The sequence below is a fragment of the Mytilus trossulus genome, chromosome 9, assembly GCF_036588685.1.
Source record: "Mytilus trossulus isolate FHL-02 chromosome 9, PNRI_Mtr1.1.1.hap1, whole genome shotgun sequence".
In the NCBI taxonomy this organism is placed as follows: Eukaryota; Metazoa; Mollusca; class Bivalvia; order Mytilida; family Mytilidae; genus Mytilus; species Mytilus trossulus.
The window spans coordinates 52,243,044-52,270,727 of record NC_086381.1 but is presented as its reverse complement, the minus strand read 5'-3'; the positions used below and the strand labels follow the sequence as shown (position 1 = coordinate 52,270,727).

The 27,684-nt window shown below is 31.6% G+C and overlaps 1 protein-coding gene across 1 annotated transcript in view; it reads right to left on the bottom strand.

Annotated features, from left to right (window-relative positions):
* LOC134684746 (MAM and LDL-receptor class A domain-containing protein 2-like) overlaps positions 1-27,684 on the bottom strand; it is a 160,945-nt gene that overhangs the window by 107,372 nt on the left and 25,889 nt on the right. Inside the window, exons 29-65 of the mRNA XM_063544053.1 lie at positions 26,732-27,021; positions 26,404-26,491; positions 25,561-25,683; positions 24,994-25,134; positions 22,971-23,239; positions 22,516-22,597; positions 21,917-22,108; positions 20,492-20,757; positions 20,084-20,174; positions 19,305-19,720; positions 18,496-18,667; positions 17,959-18,105; positions 17,433-17,695; positions 17,030-17,117; positions 16,544-16,708; positions 15,700-15,851; positions 15,282-15,398; positions 14,757-14,847; positions 14,326-14,466; positions 13,348-13,604; positions 12,803-12,887; positions 12,327-12,404; positions 11,932-12,072; positions 11,020-11,288; positions 10,366-10,450; positions 9,387-9,548; positions 8,788-8,982; positions 7,882-8,047; positions 7,325-7,464; positions 6,352-6,617; positions 5,604-5,763; positions 5,084-5,221; positions 4,207-4,209; positions 3,629-3,903; positions 3,345-3,432; positions 2,686-2,926; positions 430-643 (exon numbers count right to left, since the gene is read on the bottom strand). Of these exons, the coding sequence (XP_063400123.1) occupies positions 430-643; positions 2,686-2,926; positions 3,345-3,432; positions 3,629-3,903; positions 4,207-4,209; positions 5,084-5,221; positions 5,604-5,763; positions 6,352-6,617; positions 7,325-7,464; positions 7,882-8,047; positions 8,788-8,982; positions 9,387-9,548; positions 10,366-10,450; positions 11,020-11,288; positions 11,932-12,072; positions 12,327-12,404; positions 12,803-12,887; positions 13,348-13,604; positions 14,326-14,466; positions 14,757-14,847; positions 15,282-15,398; positions 15,700-15,851; positions 16,544-16,708; positions 17,030-17,117; positions 17,433-17,695; positions 17,959-18,105; positions 18,496-18,667; positions 19,305-19,720; positions 20,084-20,174; positions 20,492-20,757; positions 21,917-22,108; positions 22,516-22,597; positions 22,971-23,239; positions 24,994-25,134; positions 25,561-25,683; positions 26,404-26,491; positions 26,732-27,021 (6,257 nt within the window). The remainder of the gene's footprint in view (positions 1-429; positions 644-2,685; positions 2,927-3,344; positions 3,433-3,628; positions 3,904-4,206; positions 4,210-5,083; positions 5,222-5,603; positions 5,764-6,351; positions 6,618-7,324; positions 7,465-7,881; positions 8,048-8,787; positions 8,983-9,386; positions 9,549-10,365; positions 10,451-11,019; positions 11,289-11,931; positions 12,073-12,326; positions 12,405-12,802; positions 12,888-13,347; positions 13,605-14,325; positions 14,467-14,756; positions 14,848-15,281; positions 15,399-15,699; positions 15,852-16,543; positions 16,709-17,029; positions 17,118-17,432; positions 17,696-17,958; positions 18,106-18,495; positions 18,668-19,304; positions 19,721-20,083; positions 20,175-20,491; positions 20,758-21,916; positions 22,109-22,515; positions 22,598-22,970; positions 23,240-24,993; positions 25,135-25,560; positions 25,684-26,403; positions 26,492-26,731; positions 27,022-27,684) is intronic.

Sequence of the window (27,684 nt, the reverse complement as noted above, 5' to 3'; positions counted from 1 at the left end):
TGTACAACAAATTTAATTAATTGTCAAATGAAAAGAACAAATTATGCACCTCGGTCAAACTACAAATTTACAGCTAATTTCCTAAAGCATGTAGAGCAAGACTTTAGTTAGCTTGCTTGCTTTATTTTTAAATAGTAAAATCATTAGAATAACACCCAATTAAATTCAAATATTATGTATACAGGTTAAACTATGCTTTTATATATTGTTTAAAGATGTCAATCTTATTTACAAAGCTTGTATAAGCAATTATACAAACAAAGCAAGCAAGCCAAGCAAACTTTCGCTTTACATGCATTAGGAAATTAGCTTTAAATATCCTAAATAATTCAATATTTTCTCAATCATTGAAAATTGGTACAAAATTAAATGAGGCCACAGTAAGGCAAGAAAATTACATTAAGCTGGCTTCTTCATTCAATTGCTTACATTAATGGGATTTCCCAAGGGTAACTGGACAAATTGTTGGTACCAACTATTGCCATGGTTACCAGACAGACTCCAGATTGGTCTTCCTAGCTGTGGTCTTCCAGTAGCATTGTTGTTAGCATACACATTCATTGTTCCCATGTTACGGCCATACATGTTGTACCAGAAAGACAAACATTGTCCACTTTGTGGCAGAAATACTGGGGACCATAGTCTATAATTGAAAAATATCATCTTTAAGATAACAATATAAAAATAATTATTATTTATTTTTAAAAATATTGGTGAATTTTTTTTCCAGTAAGCATGATGCAGATACCTACATCTCAAAACTGATGAATGAAAGGAGCAAAAAAAACCAAAAATACCTTTCTAAAGAGTCTTCGTATGAGGTTAAGTTTATACCATGGAACAGCAATCTGGTTTATATGTGCTGTTCCAGAAATAAATGGATGGCAAGAATTGGAGGCCCTTTTTTTAGACTCTAACCAGCCATAATGTAATGTTTTCACATTAATTTTGATACTTACACAATCATAAGGAAACTGAATCACCACAATTAATTAATTTGCATGCCTAATTTTCCCCTAAAGCAATCAATTTTGGGCAACCCTTAGGCCACACCAATTTAATATCTTGTTCTACGGATTTTTGGACTCCAAAAATTGGGGCGAGCGAGCGATTTGAAAATTTTAATAAAAAAATATTTAATTTGCAAATTTTTGAGGCGAAGCTTAAAAAGTAAAGGCGAGCGATTATAATTTTTTTTTGTAAACATAAAATAGTAGGTTTTGACTATATTAAAACTTGATTGATCACTTGTACCTTGAATTTCTTTAATTTATGAAGTATTTTTTCCCTGTTCAACAAGAAATACTTGAATAATTAAATCTGGTCTATGTATGTGTGACTGACAATGAGACAATTCTCTAATGTTATGAATATCCTTTTTATGAGGCCTAGGGGTCAAAATATTAAAGTTATAATTAATTTTTTTTTGTCAAAACACTTTAAGTACAAAAGGCCTTATATTTTCCCAAAGAACTATAATATCTGGTATTAAATGGTCAAAACATGTCCCAGAATTTGTTTCTGGACTTTAACCATGTTAACACAAATTTACTTTAACAGTTTAATATTATTCAAAATAATTGGACCCATCCCTCTTTAAGAAAAGTTGTTTAAAATATAATGTATTTTTCCTCTTTTTGAGTAAAAGATTCTAAGTTGTCAAAGGTTTTGTATAGTAGCACTGTACAAATCCTTAGTATTTCTATTTTCTTTTCTACAACAGACTGAACAGTAAACATGGTAAAATGACCCCTTCAAGGCCATTGTCTGAGGGAGGGTTGGTCCCAACCTGATAATAACAAACATATGTCAAAGTACGGCCTTTTACACAGTGCTTTGATCAAGACCAACCAGCAAGCTATAAGGGACCACAACTTAGTATTGTACACAATTCGAACAGGAAAACCAACGATATAAATTATATTTCCAACAGTCCAAACGGGAAAATACCAATGAACCACATCAACAAACGATAACTGCTGAACAACAGGTCTCTGAATCAACCAGGACAGGTGCACAAACCTGCAGCGGGTATGACCGTCACCATACATTATAATTGCAGTTGAAGGCAAATCCTTCAGAAGTTCTTTGTACTTTATTTTAACAACGAACATTTTTTTATAGGGAATATAAGTTAGGGGGAAAGAAACCAACGTTTTGTTCTGTACTGGTATTTCTATTTATATCAGAGCACTCCCGCTTGGAATTAATTGGTTTCATGCTGAAACAAATATTCTCGAAGATATTTACAGTGTTGTGGGGTGCTGATAGGTTTAAAATCGTTATATAAAGCCTAGACTGTGATTTAAAAAAAAACAAATGTTGAGATCTTTATATAATATTTACAAAAAAACGGTGCGGGAAATGGACATGATTTCATTTCCGGATGCGGGAAGCGGGAATATAATAAAAATAAAAAAAATCTGTTTTAAAAAAAATAGGTGCGGGCGGGTCCGTCGAACAAGGAATCAAATTGGTGTGGCCTTACTGCAAAATGTATAAATGTTAATGAAATTTTTAAAAAGGATTTTTTTTAACATTAACTTATGACAAGGAATTATCACCATTAAGGACATTAAAAAATTGGTGATCTGGCAGTTTCTCATCTCTTAATCATAGGTCAAATTATCCCCTATATAAAACATTTAGACATCTTTGTTTCTGTAAATTGATAAAAATATTTACTTTGCAGCATCTAATCTTTTTCTTGGAGCTGAAGCTTCTGTGTACATGTAATGTCCTTGTCTAGTTCCATATGAGTGGTCAGCAGAGGGACCAGTATTTGTAGAACTGGTAGATCCAGTGCTCCTTGTCCAATCAAATCTATCGGATTTATCTTGAAAGTAGTTACAGATTTTGTTGCTTTCAAAATTACAGTTGATAGGTGAGGATACAGTGGATGGAGTTGATTGAGGAGCTTGAGTGACTAAAGAAAAAAAAATAATCAAATATTTTCTTAGCCATCTTCAAATCACACTTACTTACAAGAACATATCAAAGACACTTTTATATTTGATGTTTTTCCCTCAGTTTTAGTTTGTAACCTGGATTTGTTTCTTTTTCAATCGATTTTTAAATTTCGAACAGCGGTATACTACTGTTGCCTTTATTTATCAGTCATTAACTTGAACTTTGGTCTGAAAATTCATAGATAATCATTTCAAAAAAATTATTTATAATTTCCTCTTTTATATAATTTTATTCTTATACTTGAAAATCTTAATCTAATTCATTTCATCATCTCATTACATGACCATAAATTTTTACTATAAACATTATCAACTTGATACAAAATAAAACTTGTTTATAAAATAAATTATGAAGATAAAAGGGAGATAACAAACCTTGACTACAACTACCAGTTGTCAAGGACATATCGTCAATGGCAATGTCTCCTTTATAACTAGTTCCTCTAACACCCTCAAATACAACCTGCAATTAAATATAGTGTAAAAACATCAGAAATGGGTTGCACAAATGTTAAGTGAAGTAAAAGTTAAATAATTTTAAGTGTCAATTAAATCATGAAAACAAATAAAATATCATTTGCAAGGAGAAAATATTCAATAAAATTACAAAAAAAACAAGCATTACTTCCTTAACAATTTTCACGCTATTTTTCACTTACGTTTGTAACAGACTGTGTGGTTGCATCTCCAGCAATCTGGAACTTTCCCATTTTCCACTGGTTCCCTTGTGTTCCTTTTCGGGACCAGATAGGTGAAGTCAAGTTACTGTTGTCCCCAGTAGATAGGTAAACATTCAAAGCATTGACATGGATACCATACATGTGGTAGTAGAATGTGACACACTGAGGGAAGTTACCAGCAATGGTAGGACTAATCAAACGGGCCTTATCACCTGGTCTACGAGGTGCTGATGTCTCAATAAATATATAATATCCTTTGTTACCTATAAAAAAAATATTTTTTGTTAAATCCAATTTCCTTTTACAGCTGATTTCAATGAGTATGTAGCTAAAGGTAATATCTTTGGTTAGCTTGCTTGTTAGCTGAACCATGAAGTCATTGTAAGGTTAGGTAAACTACCCTTCTTTAAGAGTAGACTAGTCTAACAGATAACCAATCTATCTGTCTGTAGAACTAGGCTACTTCGAAAGTATACCTTACTTGACAATGACTTCACGGTTCAGCTAGCAAGCAAGCTAACCAAAGATATTACCTTCAGCTACATACTCATTGAAACCGGCTGTAAATGAGGATTTCTGTTCAATCTATTAATTGTTACAGAGTACCATAAAAAGTTTATCCTTCAATCATTGATTCTAATGGAATAATAGATCATTTGAAAGAAAGTCCAGTTGAAAGATAAAAATTTCAATACTTTTCATTCATTTATTTTTGTTGGTACAAATCTTCCTGGATTGGTCAAAGAGCTTTTTAAATGGATATATTTGATTTCCTGTTTTTCACAAATCTGCATACAAACTTATAAGTATTTTGCTAAGAACTTAAATGTGAATCATTTATACCCAGAAAATTAGTTTTCCTAGATTAAAAATGAATCAACAGTCAGTTAATATACTGTGTATTTTTCATGGAGTATCAATTTCATGGGGGATAGGTGAACAACCAATTTATGGGTTAAACAAAGTACTAATTTTCTATAGTCTTGTCAGTTTACTTTTGCATAAATCATGAAATCTAGTGTCTACAAAAATACAATCTTTCCTTAATCAACAAAAAGTTGAGTCTTGTCAGTTTACTTTTGCATAAATCATGAAATCTAGTGTCTACAAAAATACAATCTTTCCTTAATCAACAAAAAGTTGAACCCATGAAAATAAATGAATTTACAGTATATAGATATTGTATGAAGTAAGACAGTAGGACATTAACTGGTGTAAAACATTCAATTGAAAGTGAACTGTATTCTTGTAACAATAAAGCATTATTATCCTTCTAATCTTATCACTTTTCTGTTGGAGCTCAAGCATGAAAGCTTTATCAACAGAATTATTGTCTCCATAGTCAGCTTTACTTTCAATATTTGACTATTTTTATGCAATTTGAATTTCAATACTGCACATAATTAAAATAAAATTATATTAGAAAACACTTACTTCCAGAAGTATGATCACTGGCTGGACCTGTGCCAGCTGATTGGGTTGTTCCACGATACCTTATCCAATCAAAATTGTCAGTCTTGTGATCCTGACTCCAACCACAGAAATCAGTGTCAAAATTACAGTTGTAAGATGCTAAAAAGGAAAATATCTTTAATTCAATATCCATCAATTATAAGTCAAAGCCTTGTCACATATTTTTCCCTAATTGTACATTTTCTGAAAAAAATTCTTATCTGACTATTTAGTTATATTATAATATACATATGTATTTTAAAATTACTCTCAATATCACCATAACAATGTTAAATTTGTAATTCTCTTGCCGGGATTTGAACTCATACTATTGGCATATCATGACAACACTACCTGTGCCTGTACTGTGTCTAGCATGTACATATATGAATTTAAATAATTATTTCTTTTAAAGGTAGTTTGATTACTTTGAAACAGTGTTACTAAAATGTTTGTAAGAAATTTTATTAACGCATTTGAACATATTTTCAAAGAACCCTACGTGGCATAGCTCCGAATGTGACAGATTGGGTGGTAGAGGGCACTGCAGTAGTGGGTACAGCTTGACTTGGTGTGAGTGCACATCCCACCTGGGTAACAGATAGGTCATCAATTGCAATATCTCCTTGGTAACCATTTCCTCTAATGCCATCAATTAACAGCTGTGTAATAAAATATTTACCTCATTTTAATAATCACATAGATATACAGGATAAAAAATATATCTTTTATATAGTATACAAAAAATTTTTAAAGGATTTCTTGATATTTTTTACATGTAGTTCTATAAATTTTCTAAAAGATTTAAATTCAGGTAAAAATTTCAAATTTCTGTAATGGCGATGTAAAATCCTGATTATCAAAATTTAAAAAAAAAAAGGTAAAAATTTAGTGGATATCTATTGACCAATAAGACATTTGAATTCATACTAAAAAAACAACATGATATGGTACTGGTATAAGAATGAGATTTTTTTATTAATCAAATTATGGACCCTTGCAGGTTTTCAATTTCATACTATGATTACAATGATTTTAGTAATAACCAAATGATATAATAAATTTAAATACAACACAACACAACACAATAGAACACTCAACAGTTATTGCATGCATAAAATGGGAGACAATCAATAAATATGTAAGGATTATTTCCCCTTTAAACGTGATAATAATGATCAATAATCGTGATTTTATATATTTTATACAATTTTTAACATCCTACAGTAAAATACATGATATGAGTTTACCTGAAATTGTGAATCTCCACTTGAAACTGGTACCTTTCCTTGATTCCATTGCAATCCTTGGGTACCAGATAACTCCCATATGTTTGTTGCAGTTGCATTGTTTTTCGATTTGAGTAGCAGAATTCTGAGAGTTCCAATATTACTGCCATACATTTGATACCAGAAAGAAAAGCATACACCAGACATAGGTTGGAACATGGCACTCTGAAGTACTGCTATGTCACCTGGGCGTCTTGGTGTTGAACTTTCTACATACAGATATTTACCTAGAAATGTGGAAAAAAGAAATATATTATAAATATGTCTTTTTTGTAAATTATGAGATTTTTTTACCCTATACATAATTTATAATTTGTTGATCTTCCATGCAGCTGTGTGTTTCAATGCACAAATCTAGTATGATAGAAACCTAGCCCACAATTCTATTCAAACCAATGTAAGAGGCAGTCTTCAATTTCCAGTGAGGTCAGATATTATGTTTAATGCCGATGACCTTACTGCGACTCTTAGATGAAAGAACAATAATAAAAGAGCTTACACAAACACTAAATAGAAAAAGAGAAAATTGTAATATCTAACAACCTGATATTTGAAAATCATAAATGGAACAGTTCATATTTTATTGCACAGAAACTTAGTCATACATTACCATTTTAATAACATGATTTTTCCTGGGATAAACCCAATTTGAAATTCGACTTTTTTAATATTTGTCATTTCAGGGAAATAATTACAATAAGTGTCTTCTAACAATTTCAACATCTTGTCATGTTGAACATTTTTGGTCCATCCAGATTTTTTTATATTAGTTTAAAAGGTGTTAGAAAATTTCAAACCCTTGCTTTTATTTTCATCAATGCTACCATATGTTTTTAAAACTGAATATTCTTAGAATTATTATAGCCAAGATTGTTTGCAATTGGCATTTTAGTTTCAGAGGAAAAGATTTGATAGTTCCTGTATTAGTTTGTACCTGTGCTGTTATTGTAGGTATGATCTGCAGACGGCCCTGTTCCAGTAGATGTAGTGGTACCAGTTCCTCTGACCCAATCAAAGTTATCTCCACTTCCATGTAAGTTACTCCAGGAGCATAAATCTAACTCAAAGTTACAGCTACCATCTGTCGAAAGTAAAAAACAAAATATGATCATCAATTCCTTGCACAATTTTCAATCAAAGAAAAAATAGTACATTATTTTTGGTTTGATTGGTCCTCTGGTATCCACTCAAAACCTGAATCATGGACAATCTGAATTTTGAAAATAAACAGCAGTGTCTACAAATTGGTCATTTCCTGTACAAATATCACATAAACAGATGTAATTTTTGGAGAATCCAGCCTCATCTGAGATTTTTAAAACAAGTCTGCTATTCTCTAGCTTTTTTAACATTTTTTTCTATAAATTTATGTTCTTACAACTCATATACTCTATATTTTCAGATTTTCAACAAAATTTTACCTGCATGAAAAGAACTTAATCAAATTAACTATATGAAATCATACATACAAATATAGCACATAAAATAAACCAACCTAAGTTTCCAGATCCACATTTTCCAGTATTGACCTTGACATCATCAATAGCTATGTCTCCTTGGTATCCATTAGCTCTTAGACCTTCAAACACTAACTGGAAGTTACCAGAATTTGGGGCAACATTATATTGTGCTCGAATCCATCTATTACCTTGGTTGCCTAAAAATATACAAATGTTAAAATTATCACTATGCAATTAACAAAAAATTATAAAATAGTTATTTTCACTTATTGTTCTTTAAAATGATAACATATTTTACTATGAATCTATGTCTCTAGATTATTTGTTAAGATTTATACAATTTAAACGTTATTGAATCAGTTTCTCTTTTAACAAAATTAAACATTTTGATATGCATTCATTTAGGAGATAACTGTATTGTACTTTAAGCTCTGACGGCATCAATTGGGAATTTGATGGTCGCAAATTAAGTTTACTGGTGACGCGTTAGGGGAGACAGTAAACAGGTATTTGCGACCATCAAATCCCTAATTGATGCTGTCGGAGCTTAAAATACAATATTGTTATCTCCATTCTAATGAAACTGACAGAAAACAACATTAAAACATGTAATTAAAATCTGTCATATGCCGTCTGCGCTTGTGCGTACGTCCCATAGCATCAATTGCCAATTGATGCCATGTAAAAAAGTGACGTTATCCAATCAAAATGAACGTTACAAAGGTTGTTGCATTAGAATTAACAATGCTTGATTGAGAGATGTAAACAGCATGCATGTTTCTGATACAAAAACAAATTAGTTTTCCATATCCTAAAATTTTCATTTACATTTCTTTGTTGCACTTTTCCAGTGCTTCTTCTGTATATATGAAAACTTATTGTTATCATTTCATTTTGTTCACTATCTTTTATAAAATATCAAATAAATATTATTTACCGCTTTTGGTGAAAACAGGTGTTCCATTGGCTCCATTTCTCCTCAGATAGACATTAAGAGTTCCTGTTTGTGCTCCATGCATGTTATACCAGAATTCTACACACATGGTTGTTGGAGATGATCCTGAGGGTGGGGACAGTAACCAAGCTTTGTCACCTGGTCGTCTGCCTGATGCCTCGATGTACATGTAATGTCCTGCAAATAATACAATGTCTCAATCAGTGTTTCTCAGACAATATAACATGGATTCATTTAGTGGATTCATTTATTTCTGTGGCTACAAATTTTCTTGGATTAGGGAAAACCTATAATTTTGTTGATACTAGAAATTTGTGGTTTTACCTATGTCTGCATAAAAGCCTATATTCATTTGAAATTACAGGATACCCACAAAAATTGATATCCCACTAATAATAATGAATCCACAGTTACTTTTTATTATTTTCAATAACAACTTCCCAGCTTCATATAAATTCCATTCCATGTATGTTGCATTTCTAATTCTATTCATTGTAAATATATGCATTAAAAAATCAGATATGAGAAGCATTCAGTAATCAGAATTAATCATTCAATGAGTACAAGAATGCACTGCTTACCATTACTGGTTCCATAAGTATGATCACTTTGTGGACCGGTACCAGTTGACCCTGTGCTTCCTGTAGCTCTTGTCCAATCGAAATTATCTTGAGTCTTTTCCTGAGAGTAACTGCATATATTGGTATTTTCAAAATCACAAGAAGCTGGCTGTAGGCTGGAGGCTGAAGATAACAATATTTTTTTCTTATCTTTATGAATATCAAAGCTTTTGCAAAACTACAATATTATCAAGTATTTCAGTGTCAATCTTAAATCTTAAAAACATTTATAACAAGTATCAAAATTTATAACCTGACCACACTACAATAAAACCGTTTGCACCTTAGTGCTGCAAGAAGGAAATATTTTCATCATTAAATTGAAATTCAAAAGAGTTTTAAATAAAACATTTATGATAAAAACATTTCACAAAACATTTGTTTTTTTCTGTTTCAAATGTTTGAAGTAATGGCTGTTTTAATTTTTGCTGAAACTGTCCCGACTTATCTTTGATAGATGATGGGAGGTTTAAGGATGTCTGCTGCTCTAATTTAAAATAACAAGGATTTCATGTGGTTGCTTAAAATGAAAACAACATTGATATTTAAACAAAATAAAGTAATAAAATCATTAGTCTCGTGTGCAGTTTTCAAAATGCAAGACATTTAGAAAATGGCGGGAAAAGGGCTTTCTTCAGACTTTACTATTTGTTAACATTGAAATTGTTTTTACCCTTTAAACCAAGAAAAAATAACAAGGATTTCATGCCGCCGGAATACTAAATCTTAAATGATCTATTGAACAGATTTATGAAGACAAAAGTGGGGTGTCGTGTAAAAAATAATTTAATACATTTAGATGGATAAAACCTGAGAAAATTGAAAATATGACAAGAATTCAAAAACATGACCAGCAGACATCCTTAAACGGCCTTGACTAGCTATACAGCACTTGCAAGGTCAGTAACTATGGTATATCTTTGTTATAAATGATACATACCTATACAAGGTCCTTGTCCCAGTTTTACATCATCAATAGCAATGTCTCCTCTATAACTTATACCAGTTATTCCTTCAAACACAATCTATAATGGAAAAATAAAATCTTGGTAGAATATTTCTTTTATTTACATTCAACCTGATTAAAATCAGACCATTTGCTGTTTTTAGTTAAATTTGTTTGTTGTGACCTAATTTTTTTTTAAACATCCCATAAGAAGCATATTCAAACGACTTTTTATGCAAATATTTAATCCTCCTACAATTTTGAGTGACATGCTGATGCTGTGATTAAAATTTTTATAAATTTGAAAAATAAATTAACAAGTTTTAACCAAAGTTTTACCATTTTATTGATTAAATGTTTATCAAATTCTTTTTTAATACAACAACAACATAAAAACACAATATTTTTCTCTCTCTTTTGTTCACAACCAGTTCAGCGCATAAAATTAGAACAATACTTTATTTCCCATTAAGATATATCTATCCCTTTTTGCGGCCATTTGATTTTGCGATTTTTAAATTTACTTGAAATAGTTGAGTAAGAACCAATCTGATTTTCAAATAATCGAGAGGATTTAAATTCACATTATTTATCTACTTGAAAAAAAATCGCTCACATAAATTTGTTGGTATACAGTATCAAACTTACATTGTATGGAGCTTTTGGTTGTATCGTGACCTGTCCTTGTTTCCATGGTTGACCTTGAGATCCTTGTTTAGTGAAGATCGGTGACCCCAAGTTACTTCCATACTTCAGATAAACATTAAGTGTATTAACATGAGCACCATACATGTTGTACCAGAAGGTTACACAGTATGGTGAGCTGGTACTGGACACCACTTGTAGAGGACTGATAAATCGGGCTTTATCACCACTCTTTCTGGGGGATGAGGATTCAATGTAATAGTATGATCCAGCTAAAATATAAAATGGTTAAAAGCATAAATACCTAGTAAGCACCAATTTTTAGAACATACAATTTTTTCCAGAACTTGACAATGAAGCTTTTTGTTGAAGAAATACATGAATTTATACCATTTCTACAAAAGAATGTCAACCAAAAACATTTAAAGTGCCAATTTAAGAACATATACAATTGTTTTTAGAACTTGACATGTCATGGAAGCCTTTTGATGAAGAAAAACATGAACTTTTATAACTATTTCTTCAAAACCTGTTGACCAAATCTGACATTTATTTGGTCCACTGTTGGTGTTTTTTTCTAAATCAACATGACAAATCAAGAACATTTAGTTCAGCTTATCATATCAGGTTGTGCTTAATATAAAAGACGTATTGCTTCCATCAAAGAATTATTTTTTAAAGTAAATAGTTTTACATTAACCCTTTCAACGCTATGCACAGCATATGTCATGTGAAGTACCCAGTCCACCACTGCTATTAGCTGCATATGCCCCTATGACATTAGATTTTTCATCAAGACTGTTAAAGCATTTGGTCTTCATTCAGGTCCTCATTTTTTAGCAGCAGCAGCCATTTTTTATTTTTTTGTGCAGCGTTGAAAGTGTTAAAACATACTTTTTCTTTGCTAAAACTTACTGCTTGATGTATGGTCCCCTGATGGACCAGTTCCTACTGTTGGTGTCCCTCCACTACGTTTTATCCAGTCAAAGGTATCAGTTTTGTCCTCTGTCCAGCCACATGGTCCATAGTCAAACTGACAGTCAAATTGTCCAGGTGCTAAAATTTATAAATACAAAACTTAAAACAGATTAAAAATTTGAATGATAGTTCACAGTTCATAAATATAGATTGAAACCAATGTTCTATAATTTATCCACTTACAAATGTTATATTAGTGGTACATGTATAACCTTTTCATTTTGGGCTGCTATCTCGTTAAACTATACACCACATCCATTGAAGTGAAGCTTGAAAGCTCTATATAATGATTTTGATTATTTTTTAATTTAGAGAGTTATCTAGAAATTAACCTTGTGTTGTGCCTCCGGTTGTTGATGGTGGAGGGACGGTTCCAGTCTGGTTCCCTGGCTGGGCATTGGATGGTTGTACTGTAATGAGAATCATCAATAATTAGCAGACTCAACATATTTTACAAGTCAATATATATACAGTGTATATAATATTTTTCAAGACTTGGTCCTTTTATTTCCCAATTCTCTTGTATTAATGACTTGACAAGAATTAAAGTTTATAAACTAAGTTAAAGTATAGAAATTTATGAAAGTGTCTCTAAAGGTTCACTTTTTTTGGAATCTTTCATTTGTTTTCAGTAGTTAGAATTTTACAATACCACAACAATCACCACCTGACTTAACAGTTTTTGGGGTAAAAATTGAATAATATTTATAAGACTATCTATTGGGTTAAAAATAATCAAAAAGGTCAACTTATTTAAAACATTGAAACTAGACAAAGTGAAAAAGAAGAGAAAGAACTCCAAATCTACCTCCACAAGATGAAATAGCTACACTAAGGTCGTCTAAGGCAATATCTCCAGCATAACCATTTCCTCTCAGTCCTTCTATTATTATCTAAACAAAATAATTTATCTAATTGTAAAATACATTTTAAATAATAATTATAAACAACAAGTTAAGGATCAGTAAAACATTTTAAAGGATCTCACCACTGAACCATTGCTATCAGTGTAAAAGTGAACATTGACTGACAAATCTGTGTTAAGGTATATGTATCAGTATAAAAAATTAAATTTATAACAATTGTTTTTTTGTCTTCTAATGCTATTTTTTTTTAATTCTTTTCTCCAAGATTCATAACATTCAATGAAGTTTGACAAATTTTTTTAATTACACAAAAAAAAAAAAAAATCATTACTGTATGCAAATTTAACAGCAAAATAAGTCCATTTAACAGATTTAACAGTAAAATTAAGCATAACAAACTATTTTTAAAATTTCAACTGTACAAGAAAAATATGAATTCAAAATATGTGAAAATAGATAATTTTACAGTAGCCATACAATAACATACTGTGAATGATACTCCTGATGCAACTGGTGCCTGCCCATTTTTCCAAGTGTTCCCTTGATCACCACTTAGTGTCCATAATGTACGATTGGTACCAGTAGAATATAGAGCATAAACACTCAATGTACCAATATTTGGACCATACATATTGTACCAGAATGATACACAGGAGCCTTTTGTTGGAGAAAAGTTCTGGCTCTGTAACCAACATCTGTCTCCCTGAGTTCTAGGTGCTGATGCCTCCAGATAGATGTAAGTTCCTGAAAATGATATTGTATTGTGTGATTAGTATTGGCATAATAATAAATGGGCACCTAAAGGGTACCTCCTTAGGTTACTTGTCACATTTAAAAAGTGCCTCAGGCTATCAGGTTACTTTAAGGTTATTAAAACATTCAAATAAAACAGTTTTGAACTTTTTTTAGAGGTCACAGTTATTAAATGAAATATTCACAAACCATACCAACAAAGGTTGCAGTTCAGTTTTGAACAAGTAAAAGCCACATAAATGCAGAAATATATATTATGTTTGAAGATATAAACTGTTTTCAGGTTTAAAGTTTTTAAATGGTGAAAATATTTTGTCATTATAGACTTTATAATATGTTTTATTTAGATTAATTGTTGTCACTGTGAATAAACAAATAAGGTAAAGACTGGAAAAAAATCCCTGTCTTATATATTTCCCAACAAGAATGTGTCCTCAGTACACGAATGCCCCACTCGCACTTTCATTTTCTATGTTCAGTGGACCCTGACATTGGGATAAAAACTCTAATTTGGCATTAAAATTAGAAAGATCATATCATAAGGAACATGTGTACTAAGTTTGAAGTTGATTGGACTTCAACTTCATCAAAAACTACCTTGACCAAAAACTTTAACCTGAAGCGGGACAGACGGACGAACGGATGAACGGACGCACAGACCAGAAAACATAATGCCCCTCTACTATCGTAGGTGGGGCATAAAAATCCTTACCTCTGGCATTTCCAAGAGTATGATCAGTGCTAGGACCTGTACGACCTGACTGTGTAGCTCCTTTCCTAGAGACCCAATCAAAATCATCTAATTGTTGGACATTCTTCCATGTGCATAGACCACTCTCAAAACTACAGGCACCTGTATAAAGATACCAGATATAATGGTAAATGAAATTCATGATCAGTTCCCGAAATTCTGGCTATTTTGCCTGTATTTTGTTTAATTTACAATTTCTGTTTATACCAAAAGAGATGAATTGTACTTTTTGGGGTTATTTTAGAAATTTATGTTTATTTTAAACTTCAAACAGAATGTGTTTGTATTTCATATCATAAATACTTGAATGAAATGTATAAGCAAATTTAAGTGTGAAATTTTTTTGGCCTATATATATCAATTAAAATGCACTAAAATGTTAAATAATTTACCTGGGGAAGTACAAGCACCTGATGTTATTTTGACATCATCAATAGCCAAATCACTAAGGTAACCACTGCCTCTGACACCCTCAAATACAACCTAATATAGAAGAAAAAATAAATCATAAGATATTATAAAGATTAAAAATTCTTTCTGATAATATTTCTCTAAAAACAATTTTATAATAAAACAAGAAAACACGACATCAATGCCAGACTCACACTATCCTAAGTTTATGTTCAGGAAACTGTGATTAAAATCATTAATTGTCATAAGTTCACCTCATAATAAAAATGTGTATTAAGCTTCAAACTAATATGACCAAATATTTATAATATTCAGACGAACCGTCAAATATTGGATTGACAAACATACCAGAAAATATATTGCCCCTCTACCATTAAAATTAACATCTTTATTATAGTATTTTCAAACGTTAAGGTAGATGATTCAAAAACACCTAAAATAAGTTAGATAAAACAAAAGACATTGGATTCTTAGTGTACATTCTATGATGTGTTCCATCAACATACCTGATATGGTTGACTGACTGTTGTGACAGGAAGTGTCACTTGTGCTATGTTCCAGGAGTTGCCTTGGTTACCAGATTTTGTCCAAATATTGTTTCCAAGTGCATTATTGACATTCACCTGTAATAAAATCTCCAACGTTTAAAAATGAAAACTATTTTTTTTAAATGGACAGATACAATTCAAATTAGTGAATGCATGTATCAAAGAAACAACAATGACAATCTAATTCCAGAAAGTTAAACAATTCTTTGGAGGTAAACCTGTCTAGAAACTAAGTAAAAAACTTTATAAAATAATCAACATCTTTGTTGGTTAATTTGTAAGACATAGTTTTAAATCTATTCCAATATTTAAGTCTTTGAAAGTGCTGTTTCTCCTCAATATTCTAACACAACTTTACTTTCTTGTAAGTACTGACCTTGACATTAAGAGATCCAATGTTGGTACCAAACATGTGGTAGTAGAATGTCAGACATTGTGGAGTTTGTATAGCTGCATATTGTGGAGTCAGAAGACGTGCTTTCTGTCCTGGTTTACGTGGTACAGAGGCCTCAGTGTACATATAATGTCCTAAAATGAAACATGAAACTAGATCAGTCTGATATTTAATCACTTTATTTAAAGGCTGCACTATTAAACATATATGGGACACTTGGAAGGTACCTCAAAATCTCATTTATGGGACAATGTCTGAAATGGTAATTTAATTCCTAAATTGCGTCTTTATGTGGTTACCCCATTTCAAAGAGCCTTTCCCGTATACCAAGTTTATTTTAGCAGAACAGCCTTTACTAGCTGTACAAAAATATTGACCATTAAATAATGATTATGACACTGTCTTCATATTTAACCTAACTTGCAGTAAAGTGAGAGTTTTGGCTGTGTGTTAAAGACATCACTGTCACGTTGAGATGAAGAACATTAATAAAACTGCTGTTATTTTGCTTTGTGTGTTTTCTGCTGTGCATGCATGCACTGATTTTGTATCATGGATGTTTAATCCTATCCTTTCTTTTCTTTTAATTTTCTTTTCTAATATAGTAGAGATTAAAGATTTTTCAATTCATGTCAATTTTAAAAAAAAGATGCAGAGTAATATCAATGAGACTAGTTGTGTCAAGGGGACACCAGGAAGGACTTTGTTATTCAGTCAAATTAGGTCATTCAAACAGAACAAAATCAATCAGTAACTCAAATTATAACTATTGATAAAAAAAAGGTACATGATATTATTCAGAATATTTTGTATGAACAATCTTTACCTGTGCTTGTTCCATAAGTATGATCAGCAGACGGCCCTGTCCCTCTTGTGGCTGTACCACCTGACTTTCTTGTCCAATCAAAATCATCTGTTGTATCTTGGGTATATTTACATTTAGAAAGAGCATCTTCAAAATTACAGGAAGTTGGTACTGTGGCTGCATTTCCTAGGAAAAGAAACATTAAAAACTAGATATTGATATTCATATGTAACAATAACTTACTTAAATTTTATGTCTACAAAATTTAATATATGCTGATCTGTATTTTAAGGCCTCTTTTCTCCTCTTTTGACATTAGAATAAACCAGAGCAACAAAATTCTTTTATATACTAACAATGTCTAAATATTTCATATTATTTTCATCAGATGCACATCAATTCAAAATTTTCTTTTCTGACATAATAACAGTTTGTTATGCTGTTAAGGTTGCTGTCCCATGAAATTTCCTAAAGTTACCTAATGTTTAAACCAATTAAGTAAGTTACCTGAGCAATCATCCCCATTTTTCATTGAAACATCATCAATAGCTATATCTCCTTGGTAACTCCTACCTCGTACACCTTCAAATACTACCTGTAAGTTGATAACACAATCAAAATTAAGTTTTTGTTTAAATAACCCCTGAATATATGCAGGGTTATGATAAAACACATAAAATGTAAACACTTGTTTAAAAACAATGTTTCAGGGACTGCTGCAGTAATTTCTTATTGAAATGTCAATAAAAAACATGATTTAGAGTTATAAAATAATTCTCTTTAACTCTAAATTAAGCCAATCCTTACATAAAAATTGGTTTTTTTTTTATATTAAGTATTATCCCTTATACCACTGAATCATTCATACAGCTACAGGGGGTTAATTAAAATTATTTTTAAAACTGGTTACCGTAAAATCAGAAGTCTTGTTAATAACAACTTGTCCCTGGATCCATTTATTGCCCTGGGTTCCTCTCTTGGTCCAGATTGCGGGTCCAAGCCCAGCTCCAGCTCTCAGATAAACGTTTAACTGACCAACAGTAGCACCATACATGTGATACCAGAATCGGAGACATTTTGTTAAAGGATCGGCAGAAACTGTTGGACTTTCCAAATGTGCTTTGTCTCCAAGTTTTCTTCTACCTGATGTCTCAATGTACATGTAATATCCACCTAAAAATAATGAATATAATTTTAATTCACTGAAAAGACAAAATAACTTAAATATGTTGGACGGTAAAAACAACAAAAAAACTCACATGATTTAAGGCCTGTTTTTCATGGGTAACTAACTCCATGAACTATTGATATAGTTGTGCTGATATCAGAATGACCCTGTTCTTTTTTTCATTAAAACCAAAGAAGCAAAATTAAACAGACATGATAAATAAGACATACACACTGTATGATGTAATATAAAGACCGGGAATACTTACGTCCAGTAGTGTGATCCGTTGAAGCTCCAGTACCACCGGAGGCTGTCCTGCCCTGATGTCTGATCCAATCAAAACCTCTCGTATCCCCAGCAGCTTGTAACCAGCCACATGTATTACTCTCAAAATTACAATTAAAAGCACCACCAACTACAAAAGAATAGTGTTGCAATCAGATTTGCCAAAAATATAGATCAACAAATAATATATTTCAGAAAATATACTGTATACATATTTATTAAGGTCAATATTTCATCTGCAACAAATACTTAGGCATCTATTTTAGTTTATTTGTCTTTTTTTAGTCGAGTTTTCAAGGATATTTTCTGTTTGTCTATAAATAATGAACCTGTATTAGAAATATTGCCTGCAATACACAAGTCAATTGATTAAGACCACTCACCTAGTGTTGCCAAAAATAAAATGCCATTTCTGCTTTAGTGAGTGCCCCTGATTTGTCGCAACTGACCTCATACCATATGTTGTTGAAGGGATGAAAAGTGGCAGTGTTATGCAAAGTTCAGAGTAAAGTGGACTTACCTGATGTTGCCACAATAGGTGTGGTGGCTGCTGTAGTAGGTGGCACTGTTGTAGACAATGATGCTGGTCTAGCTTTAGATGGGGAGGTTCCACATTGACCATTGACAAATGACAAATCGTCCAAAGCAATATCTCCCAACACTACTCCTCCTACTATCCCTTCAAAAAGCAGCTGTTAAAAAAAACAATAGAATTATTAGCAAGGATCAATTTTTTAACAATATACTTTGAAGAGTTTTGTAATTTCATAAGAATTTCCATAAGCAGTTAATCTTCTATGTACCAATTCTACAATGTACAGGATTTATGTACATTTGGATCACCATGTTGCACTTAAAATTATTTTTTGTAAAATTCAACAATTTAGCTTCACCTGTGAAATATTGCTTACAGTTACTGTTTTTTGGGTTTTTTTTCTATAAGAAAAGAGACAATATTTGTATTTTTTCTGTATTTAATACTGAAATATGATAAATATATTAATATGATTAATTGATTGTTGGTTGCTTATCAAACATCTAGTGGTATCTTAATATGAGAAATAAAAAAACTTTGCATTTATAGAACTCAAGCCTGTATCCAGAATGACTTTGAGGGTTTATGATGATTTGACTAAAAAATGCAATTTCAAAAATTATTGCAATTTCAACATGACAGACAAAAATGTAGAAATAATTATTGAGATTACAGAAAAAGGTGTATATAAATATATGTTCCTATTGTGATACTCACCCAGCCTAATCATTCGAAATAATAAAAATCTTTAATTTAATAATCTCTGAACATATAGAGAAGGCAGAGTAACATACCTGATATCCAGTTGAACTTTGAACTGTAAATTGGGCTGAATTCCAAGCTGTTCCTTGTGAACCTGATAATGTCCACAATTTTGTTTTGGATACTGAAGATGCTGTCATATTTGTTGCTAAGTAAACATTGAGAGTTCCCATCCTTCTTCCATTCATGTTGTACCAAAATTTGAAACACTGCGGACTCTTGTTATTGGGGGGGAATGTAGGACTCTGTAAGTAGGCTTTTTGTCCAGCTGTTCTTGGAGCACTTGTTTCTATAAACACATAGAACCCATTGGCATTCCCTTGTGTATGATCCTGTGTTGGACCTGTTCCAGTACTTGGTGTACCATTGTGTTGTATACTCCAATCAAAATCATCGTCTTGTCGGTTACTCCATGAACACAATGTACGTGTGTCAAAATTACAGGCACCTACAAGAAAATAGAAAATAAGTGGCACATAATTTTTTTCAAGAAGAAAGCAAGAAGTACAATTTTACAGAAGGAAAGAAATGAATAAATATTTCCAAATTTCATTAAAAAAAAAATAGAAAAAATAATATACAGGCAATTATTTTTTAATTTCTCTCTAAAATATCTGATTCTTTACTAAAAAAAAATAAAACTTATAATAACCATCTAAAAAGTAAGCAATGCAGACTTATTTGTTATATTGTAAAAGTTTGCTCTGAAAAATTTAATAATAGGGCAAACACAGTCTAAAAAAGACCATCATCTAGTGTAAAACATCTCAATATCAACACAAAATTAATTGAATGTTAAAATCCTTTTTACCTTCCGGTCTACATGATCCTGGTTGAACACTGACATCATCTATAGCAATATCTCCCTGTACACCATTTCCTCTGACTCCCTCAAATACAACCTACAAAATTATATGAAAGATTATATTATTTTCAAAGAAATAGTATACAGATAGTGATCAGTAATAAGCTTAATATTCCATCCCAATTATGTGTTGGTAATTGCCGTGTTATTTTTTAAGCTACAGAGTTCCAAAAGGTATATTATCCATGCAAGTGATAAAGGATTAAAATTAAAACCAAACTATAGCTAAAGACTATTGATATACACATATGTACATTCAGTGTTCTACAATCTGTCAGTACCTATATTTTGACAGTGAACAACTCCCCCTTCTTACTACCATTATTAAAACTTCAGGCAAATGATTTTCATTACCTGGTAAGCTGATGATGGATTAAGTGATACTTGAGCAATATTCCAGCTGTTTCCTTGGTTAGCTTTCCTTGTCCAAATAGGAGATCCTAGACTGTTTGACTGTCCTTGTTTTAAGTACACATTGAGCGTTCCTATCTGACTACCATACATATGGTACCAGAATGTCATACAGGCTGGTTTTAAGTATGAGCTCTGAAGTCCTGACAAGAGACGAGCCTTTTGTCCAGGTTGTCTCGGTGATGAGACTTCAGTGTAAACATAATATCCTACAAAATATTTACATTTTTTTAAAATGTGAATTTTGTTAACAGCGTAATTCATAAAATTTGAAAAGGGTTCATTCAAATTTATCTTATACAATTCAATAGGGTTTGTATAAAATACAAATGAGGTACATTTGAAAGCATTAAAAATTTCTAATTCTTGTCAGAAGGAATTTCTGTAAAAAAAAGTAAACCTTGAAGTTAAAATCAAAGATGACTTTAATTACTGTATAACTGTATAAAACTCAAGATACAAAAATGTAGTTTAAATATAAACTGTAAATATCAACATTAATAAACTAATCAATAAACAAGAACATGCGACCACTGGACACCATGCCCCATTTATTCTATCACTTTCCCTACAAATTAAACTTTTAATGAAACTGTCCTGAAAACATATTATTCCTATACTATCATAATGATAGTTGGGGCATAAACAAGTGAAACTGCGAGCTACTGCTCACTGATGATACCCCCGCCGCAAGTGGATAATATTAATAGTGTAAAAATATGCAAGTGTTCGGTAAACAGGAAGTTGTCAAGTGATCAATCTGAAAACGCATCACACGGTATAGCTGACTTATATAAATTATGAAACCAAATTTCAGAAATCCTTGTATTGTAGTTCCTGAGAAAAATGTGACGAAAATTTTCAACTTGGCTATCATGTGTAAAATCATTCAAGTGTTCGGTAAACAGGAAGTTGTCAAGTGATCAATCTGAAAACGCATCACACGGTATAGCTGACTTAGATAAACTCTGAAACCAAATTTCAGAAATCCTTGTATTGTAGTTCCTGAGAAAAATGTGACGAAAATTTTCAACTTGGCTATCATGTGTAAAATCATGCAAGTGTTCGGTAAACAGGAAGTTGTCAAGTGATCAACCTGAAAACGCATCACACGATATAGCTGACTTAGATAAACCCTGAAACCAAATTTCAGAAATCCTTGTATTGTAGTTCCTGAGAAAAATGTGACGAAAGTTTCATGGGACGGACTGACTGACGGACGGACTGACGGACGGACTGACGGACAGACAGAGGTAAAACAGTATACCCCCCCTTTTTTAAAGCGGGGGTATAAATATCAGAAAGTTAAGATTTTTATCTATTGCAATAAGTTTTACATGAACCTAAGTATTTAGAGAGTAAACCTACCACTACTGGTTCCCCTTGTATGATCTACAGCAGGTCCAGTATTGGAGGATGATGTCTTTCCTCTCTGCCTTGTCCAATTAAAATCATCACTTGTACCTTGCGTATAGGAGCACATCCCTACTTCAAAATTACAACCCAATGTTGACAGGCTACCAGATCCAGAGGGACCAGTTGGGGATACTGTAGGTCCACCTAAAAATTTAAAATATTTTCATGATTTATTAAAAACAGTTAAATGTATGCAATGTGCCTAGTTTAAGATTATCAGTGTTAAATACCTTTATCAGATTTGGCTTAAAATAATCTGTCGTAATCTAGTTCCTTGCTTTTATCATGCATTTTTCATCTCACACTTAGATACTACTTGAACAGTCATATAATTTGCATGACCCACCTTTAAGTCTAAATCAGATTTATTTTTTTATATATTAAATTTACACCTGTAAAACTGCTGATCTTGTATGACTTTATCCAATTACAGTAAATTTTCTATCGAAATGGGGAAAGTGAGACAATAAAACCTATCAATCCATGTTTTTTCCCAACAGACCTCACATTTAAATTGGCATTCATTTGTATTTTAAAGTAACACTACTCACCACAAGCTCCTGACTGCATTGCAATGTCATCAATAGCTATATCTCCTTGGTAACCTATTCCCTTTGTTCCTTCAATAACCACCTAGAAAAATATAAACATGTCTTAATAAATTTATATCTAAATTGTGAATAATCTAAATTTGGTTGTAACACATCTTATGATTAGGTTTTTGACATAATGTCCCTCTACTATTGTAGTTAGAGTATAAAAATTTCAGAAAGTTAAGACAATCTATCTTTTGCAATACATTTCACATGAAGAGACTACAAATAGTTCTTAGACATAATTTGGACATGTAACTTTAAAGTCATCAATATAATTTTCTACTTAAAAAATTGAATTCATAATTTAATTATAAGGAAAGACTGTAATACTACATGTCTATTTGAAATATCCTCATTTTTTATCTTAATATTACAGTCATTCTGTCATATGAAATGACAAAATTACTTACATTTAATGGTCCAGGACCAGTGATTGTTATCTGACCCTGTATCCATCTATTTCCTTGAGTCTTCCTCCTGGACCAGACTGCTGTACCAAGTTGTGTGGTTGATGTATTTCTGACATAAACATTCAGATAGTCTATGTTTGCACCGAACATATCATACCAGAATGTAACACAGGACTGTTGTCCACTCTGCAGAGTGACCGGTGGGCTTATCAGTCGAGCCTTTTGTCCACTATTACGACCAGAAGTCTCAATGTACATGTAATAGCCCTCTACAAAAACAGATGTTATTTATGTAAATATCACCCCAAAAAAAAAAGGTTTTAAGATGAATGAGAGAATGGGTTTAATCAGAGATTTCAAAATTTGTTGATATCAGCAATTTGTACAATTTCTCTTTGATTTTTCTGCCTAATAATATTAAGATCATGGACAAGACTTCATACTAAAAAGAATATCAGGCAATAACATCATGTATCAGTACAACAATGACATCCAAATCAATTTAATTATGAAATGCATGTGGCTTCATTCATACAATTAAAAAACTATTCCAAAGTTTGTAGGCGTAAAAGTTGTTATACTTATAGATTATTAATGTTTTGTTAAACGAGATGCATTTTCTCATTCTCATCTCATCGAAGGGCGGAGCCCTGAGATGAGATGAGAATGAGAAAATGCATCGAGTTTAACAAAACATATATAATCTATTTATCGCTATTATTTGTATTTTCGAATATCATTTAATTTAAATTTCAGTTAAAAAAAAGTATCTTATAAGATGATAATGCATTTTCTTTTGTGGTATTATTTTTTGGGCGTAGGCTTATTTGATATAAATATGTAGTCGCTCAGATAGTTCATTCATTTGAAAAAAAGATGTCTCATCTGACCATCTGGCGTGTTCAAATATGGCGAGGACCATTTTCACTGTGGATAAGCTGTAATTTGGTGTTTCAAAATGAAGTGAGCGATTGAATATATAATGTATTTTCAAAGCAGACAAAGAAATAATCATGCATGAAGAAATGTACATGCAGACAGACCTACGATGATTTGTTTGAAGTAGACTTATGTTTAAAAAAAGGACATTTTCTATCTGTTAAAAACATGATTTGATTACATTTATTAACTTCCAATAAATTATTTAACAGCGAAATTCACGGTAAAATATTAAAACGAGAAATCATCTTTGACATTTCAGCGAAGTCATCCGATAACATGTTTTTGTATAGTTCCGGCTAATCTTTTCTGATTGGCCGACACTCTAGCGAATGAATTAGATTAATACGCTGTTGCTAAGGACCTTAGAAACTAGCGATAATTTTCATTCTCACTCTACACGAGTGATATGAAAATTATCACAAAAAAACATCAAAGGAAAAATACAGATAATAGCGATAATAACAATTACTAACAATTTCATCTTAGTTCATATTCTCAACCAAAAAAAAAACAGTTTAGACAAATAGCTGGTCAAAAGAATAATGGCATTTTAATTTTTTATACAGAGTCTCAAAAACAAAAATGCCATAATACTATATCTATCTATATCAATCTTTAATGCACAGTTTAAAGTATTTTTAGTAGTACATTTTCAAAATGAAAAAAAAAAATCAGCTCAAACCAGTAGTATGGGCCATCTTGAAGTGATTTGTAAGCTGTTGCTCATTGTTGATGGTTCTTATGTGAATTTCGGATGAAGAACAACACTAAAAGTACTACTGTAAACCAACTTATTTATCGGGATCACTTTATTTTGGCAACTTTCACAAGTAGAAAAGTAATTATATAGCCTTGGATATTTCCTTAATTAACAACACCAAGTAAATTAGAAAATGGTGAATAATTCTATTGCCGTGAAGTGGACTAGAAAGTGCTAAATGTGAAATATAGTATCTGTGAAAATAAGTTGGTTTAGCTATGGCTTCTGTCAAGAGCATGCAACAATTTGTTGTATGAATTAATGCACATCATGCCTTATTTTTAGTTCAGGTTTTAATCATAAACAAGAATTTTTTCTTACTTCCGTTGGTGTGGTCAGAAACTGGACCAGTACTTGTTGATGGTGTCTTGCCGATGTTTCTAGTCCAATCAAAGTTATCTGTCTTATCTTGATTCCAGCCACACGTATCAAAGCTGAAGTCACAATTAAACTTACTGCCACCTATAAAATCAATGGAGATTCTGAAATTATTTAGAACACAAATGTTGCTAACAAATTAACACAAAAAATTTCTGAATACTTATGGTATATCTGACATTTATAGAAGTCATGTCTTTTATTAAACAAGAAGACAGATTGTTTTATTAACTAAGTAATTGTCAATCTATTATATAACTTTAAATATTATTTCTATCATGGCTTTCTTGTGTGTATAGTGAACTACTTAGAAATTAAACACAGGGACACTAAAGAAAATATGTTTTGTTTAACATATTTTGCTGAACTTTTACTGAGGTGTAATTATTGTTCATGGGATACCATTTTTTGCTGTTTTGCTACAATAGGTGAAAGCACAAATTTTAATACCTAATGAAATATTATTTTTTAAGTACTTCAATAAGATCAGTTTATGAGTTAACAACTAACCTGTACCCTTAGTTGTTGGCAATGTTGTCAGAGGAGTTGTTACTTTCTGTGTTGTTGGTTTGGTTGTTGCAAGTATTGTTGTTGGAGCTTGGGTAACAGTTGGTTGAGAATTGGATGGCATCCCTTTAAAATAACATCATTATTTATTATATTTGGAATTTTTTTCTTCACATTTTGTAATGACAAGTGAACTAATCATGTGAAGGTTGTAAATATATATTAACACAAACAAACAAACAATGGTTTTCATTTTTAGAAGAAATTCCTTAATAATGGCACTTTATTTGATTTTGATTCATTTATTTGAACTTCAGGTTTACTGTTGCTTCTCTTAAAATTAAACAGAAACCATTTTAGCCATCTATTCCACAAAAGGGATATTTTCTCAACCTGAAAATTTATGTTTACTCTTTTTCGTAATGCATATCAACATCTGTAAACATATTCCGCTAAGCCCTTAAAAAATACACTTCCTATTCTTTTCCTCCTTGACAGTAGAAGGTTTATATGGAAAGAAAGAAAATTTAATACCCTAAACAAGACCTGAGTGAATTTCAAGCGACTGTCATACAAGTGAGAGGTTTGGCTAGCTTTAAAACCAGGTTTTATCCACCATTTTAACCATAAGAAAATGTCTGTACCAAGTCAGGAGTAGGACAGTTGTTATCCATTCGTTTGATGTGTTTGAGCTCCTGATTTTGGCATTTGATTAGACTTTCTATTTTGAATTTTCCTCGGAGTTCAGTATTTTTGTTATTTTACTTTTTACATTGCTAGTTTCAGAACCAACATTGTAGGAACAGATGACAAACCTTCTTTCCAGTTAACATAGAATTGACTTACTTGGACAAACACTGTTAGCGAAAACAGTAATATCATCTAGAGCTATATCTCCTTGGACTGAACCTCCTCGGATACCTTGGAATATAAGCTGAAAAAAACAAAATATTTATGTGTAAAATTCAAAATGTATTCAAATTTAAACATGTAGTTCAGGTGTAAACTGTCTGTAAGTGTCCTAAATTTATGCAAATAAGCAATTTGTTAATTAAGAATTAAATATGAAATTAAGCTAGTGTTTCAGCACACTTACAAACTTAAAAGAAACTTTAGAAAGTTTCTCAGTGGAAAGGCCTGTTAACACATCAGTAACAAAAATTTTAAATTTTACCCATAACAATGTAATGATTCTAAAAACCTTATAGTCTCCTCCTTGCTTTGGTATCAAAACTTGTGCTTTCATCCAACTATTGCCTTGGTTACCATGTAATTCCCAGACAGGAAGTGGGTTGCTGGTTCCTTGTAACTGGGTCCATACTCTTAACGTTCCAATTGCACCACCATACATATGGTAATAAAAGGTCACACAGTTGTGTGTAGCATAACTCAAGCTTTCACTATTCAGTCTGGCTTCGAACCCAGGTCTTGCTGGGGCAGATGTTTCAATGTAAACATAATAGCCTACAGATTAAAAAAAACACATAAAAGCCTACAGGTTGAAAAAAAACACAAAATAGCCTACAGATTGAAAAAAAAAACACATAATAGCCTACAGATTGAAAAAAAACACATGATAGCCTACAGATTGAAAAAAAAAACCACAACAGCCTACAAATTGAAAAAAAAAACATTATAGCTACAGATTGAAAAAAAACACATAACAGCCTACAGATTGGAAAACATAATCTTTTTTCGAGTATAAATTTTACATGAGGGATTTAATTCAATATTCTTTAAACAGAATAGAATGCAAATTAAATATGATACATTAGAATTTCTAATATTACCACTAGGTAAAATAATATTTAGATAAACAAAAGTTCTGTTTTAATTACACATTCTACAAGGAAGCCTAGTGAGCTACCTTTTGATTTTTATGAGGTCAGGGTTATGATGAAAATGTTGTCCTGCTGTTTTCTTTAGTTGTAATCTCTGTCTTGCTCTTTTATTTTTTGCTATATTAGGTCCTGCCTTTTTTTGTGATTTGTCTATCCTGACATTTTTTTCTAAGTTGCTCAGCCTCCCTTTTTAGTACTCAGACCTGTTGTCCTGCCTTTTATTCAAATGTCATCTCCCCCCACTTAAAATCAAATGGAAGCTCATGAAGTGTGAACTTTACATATT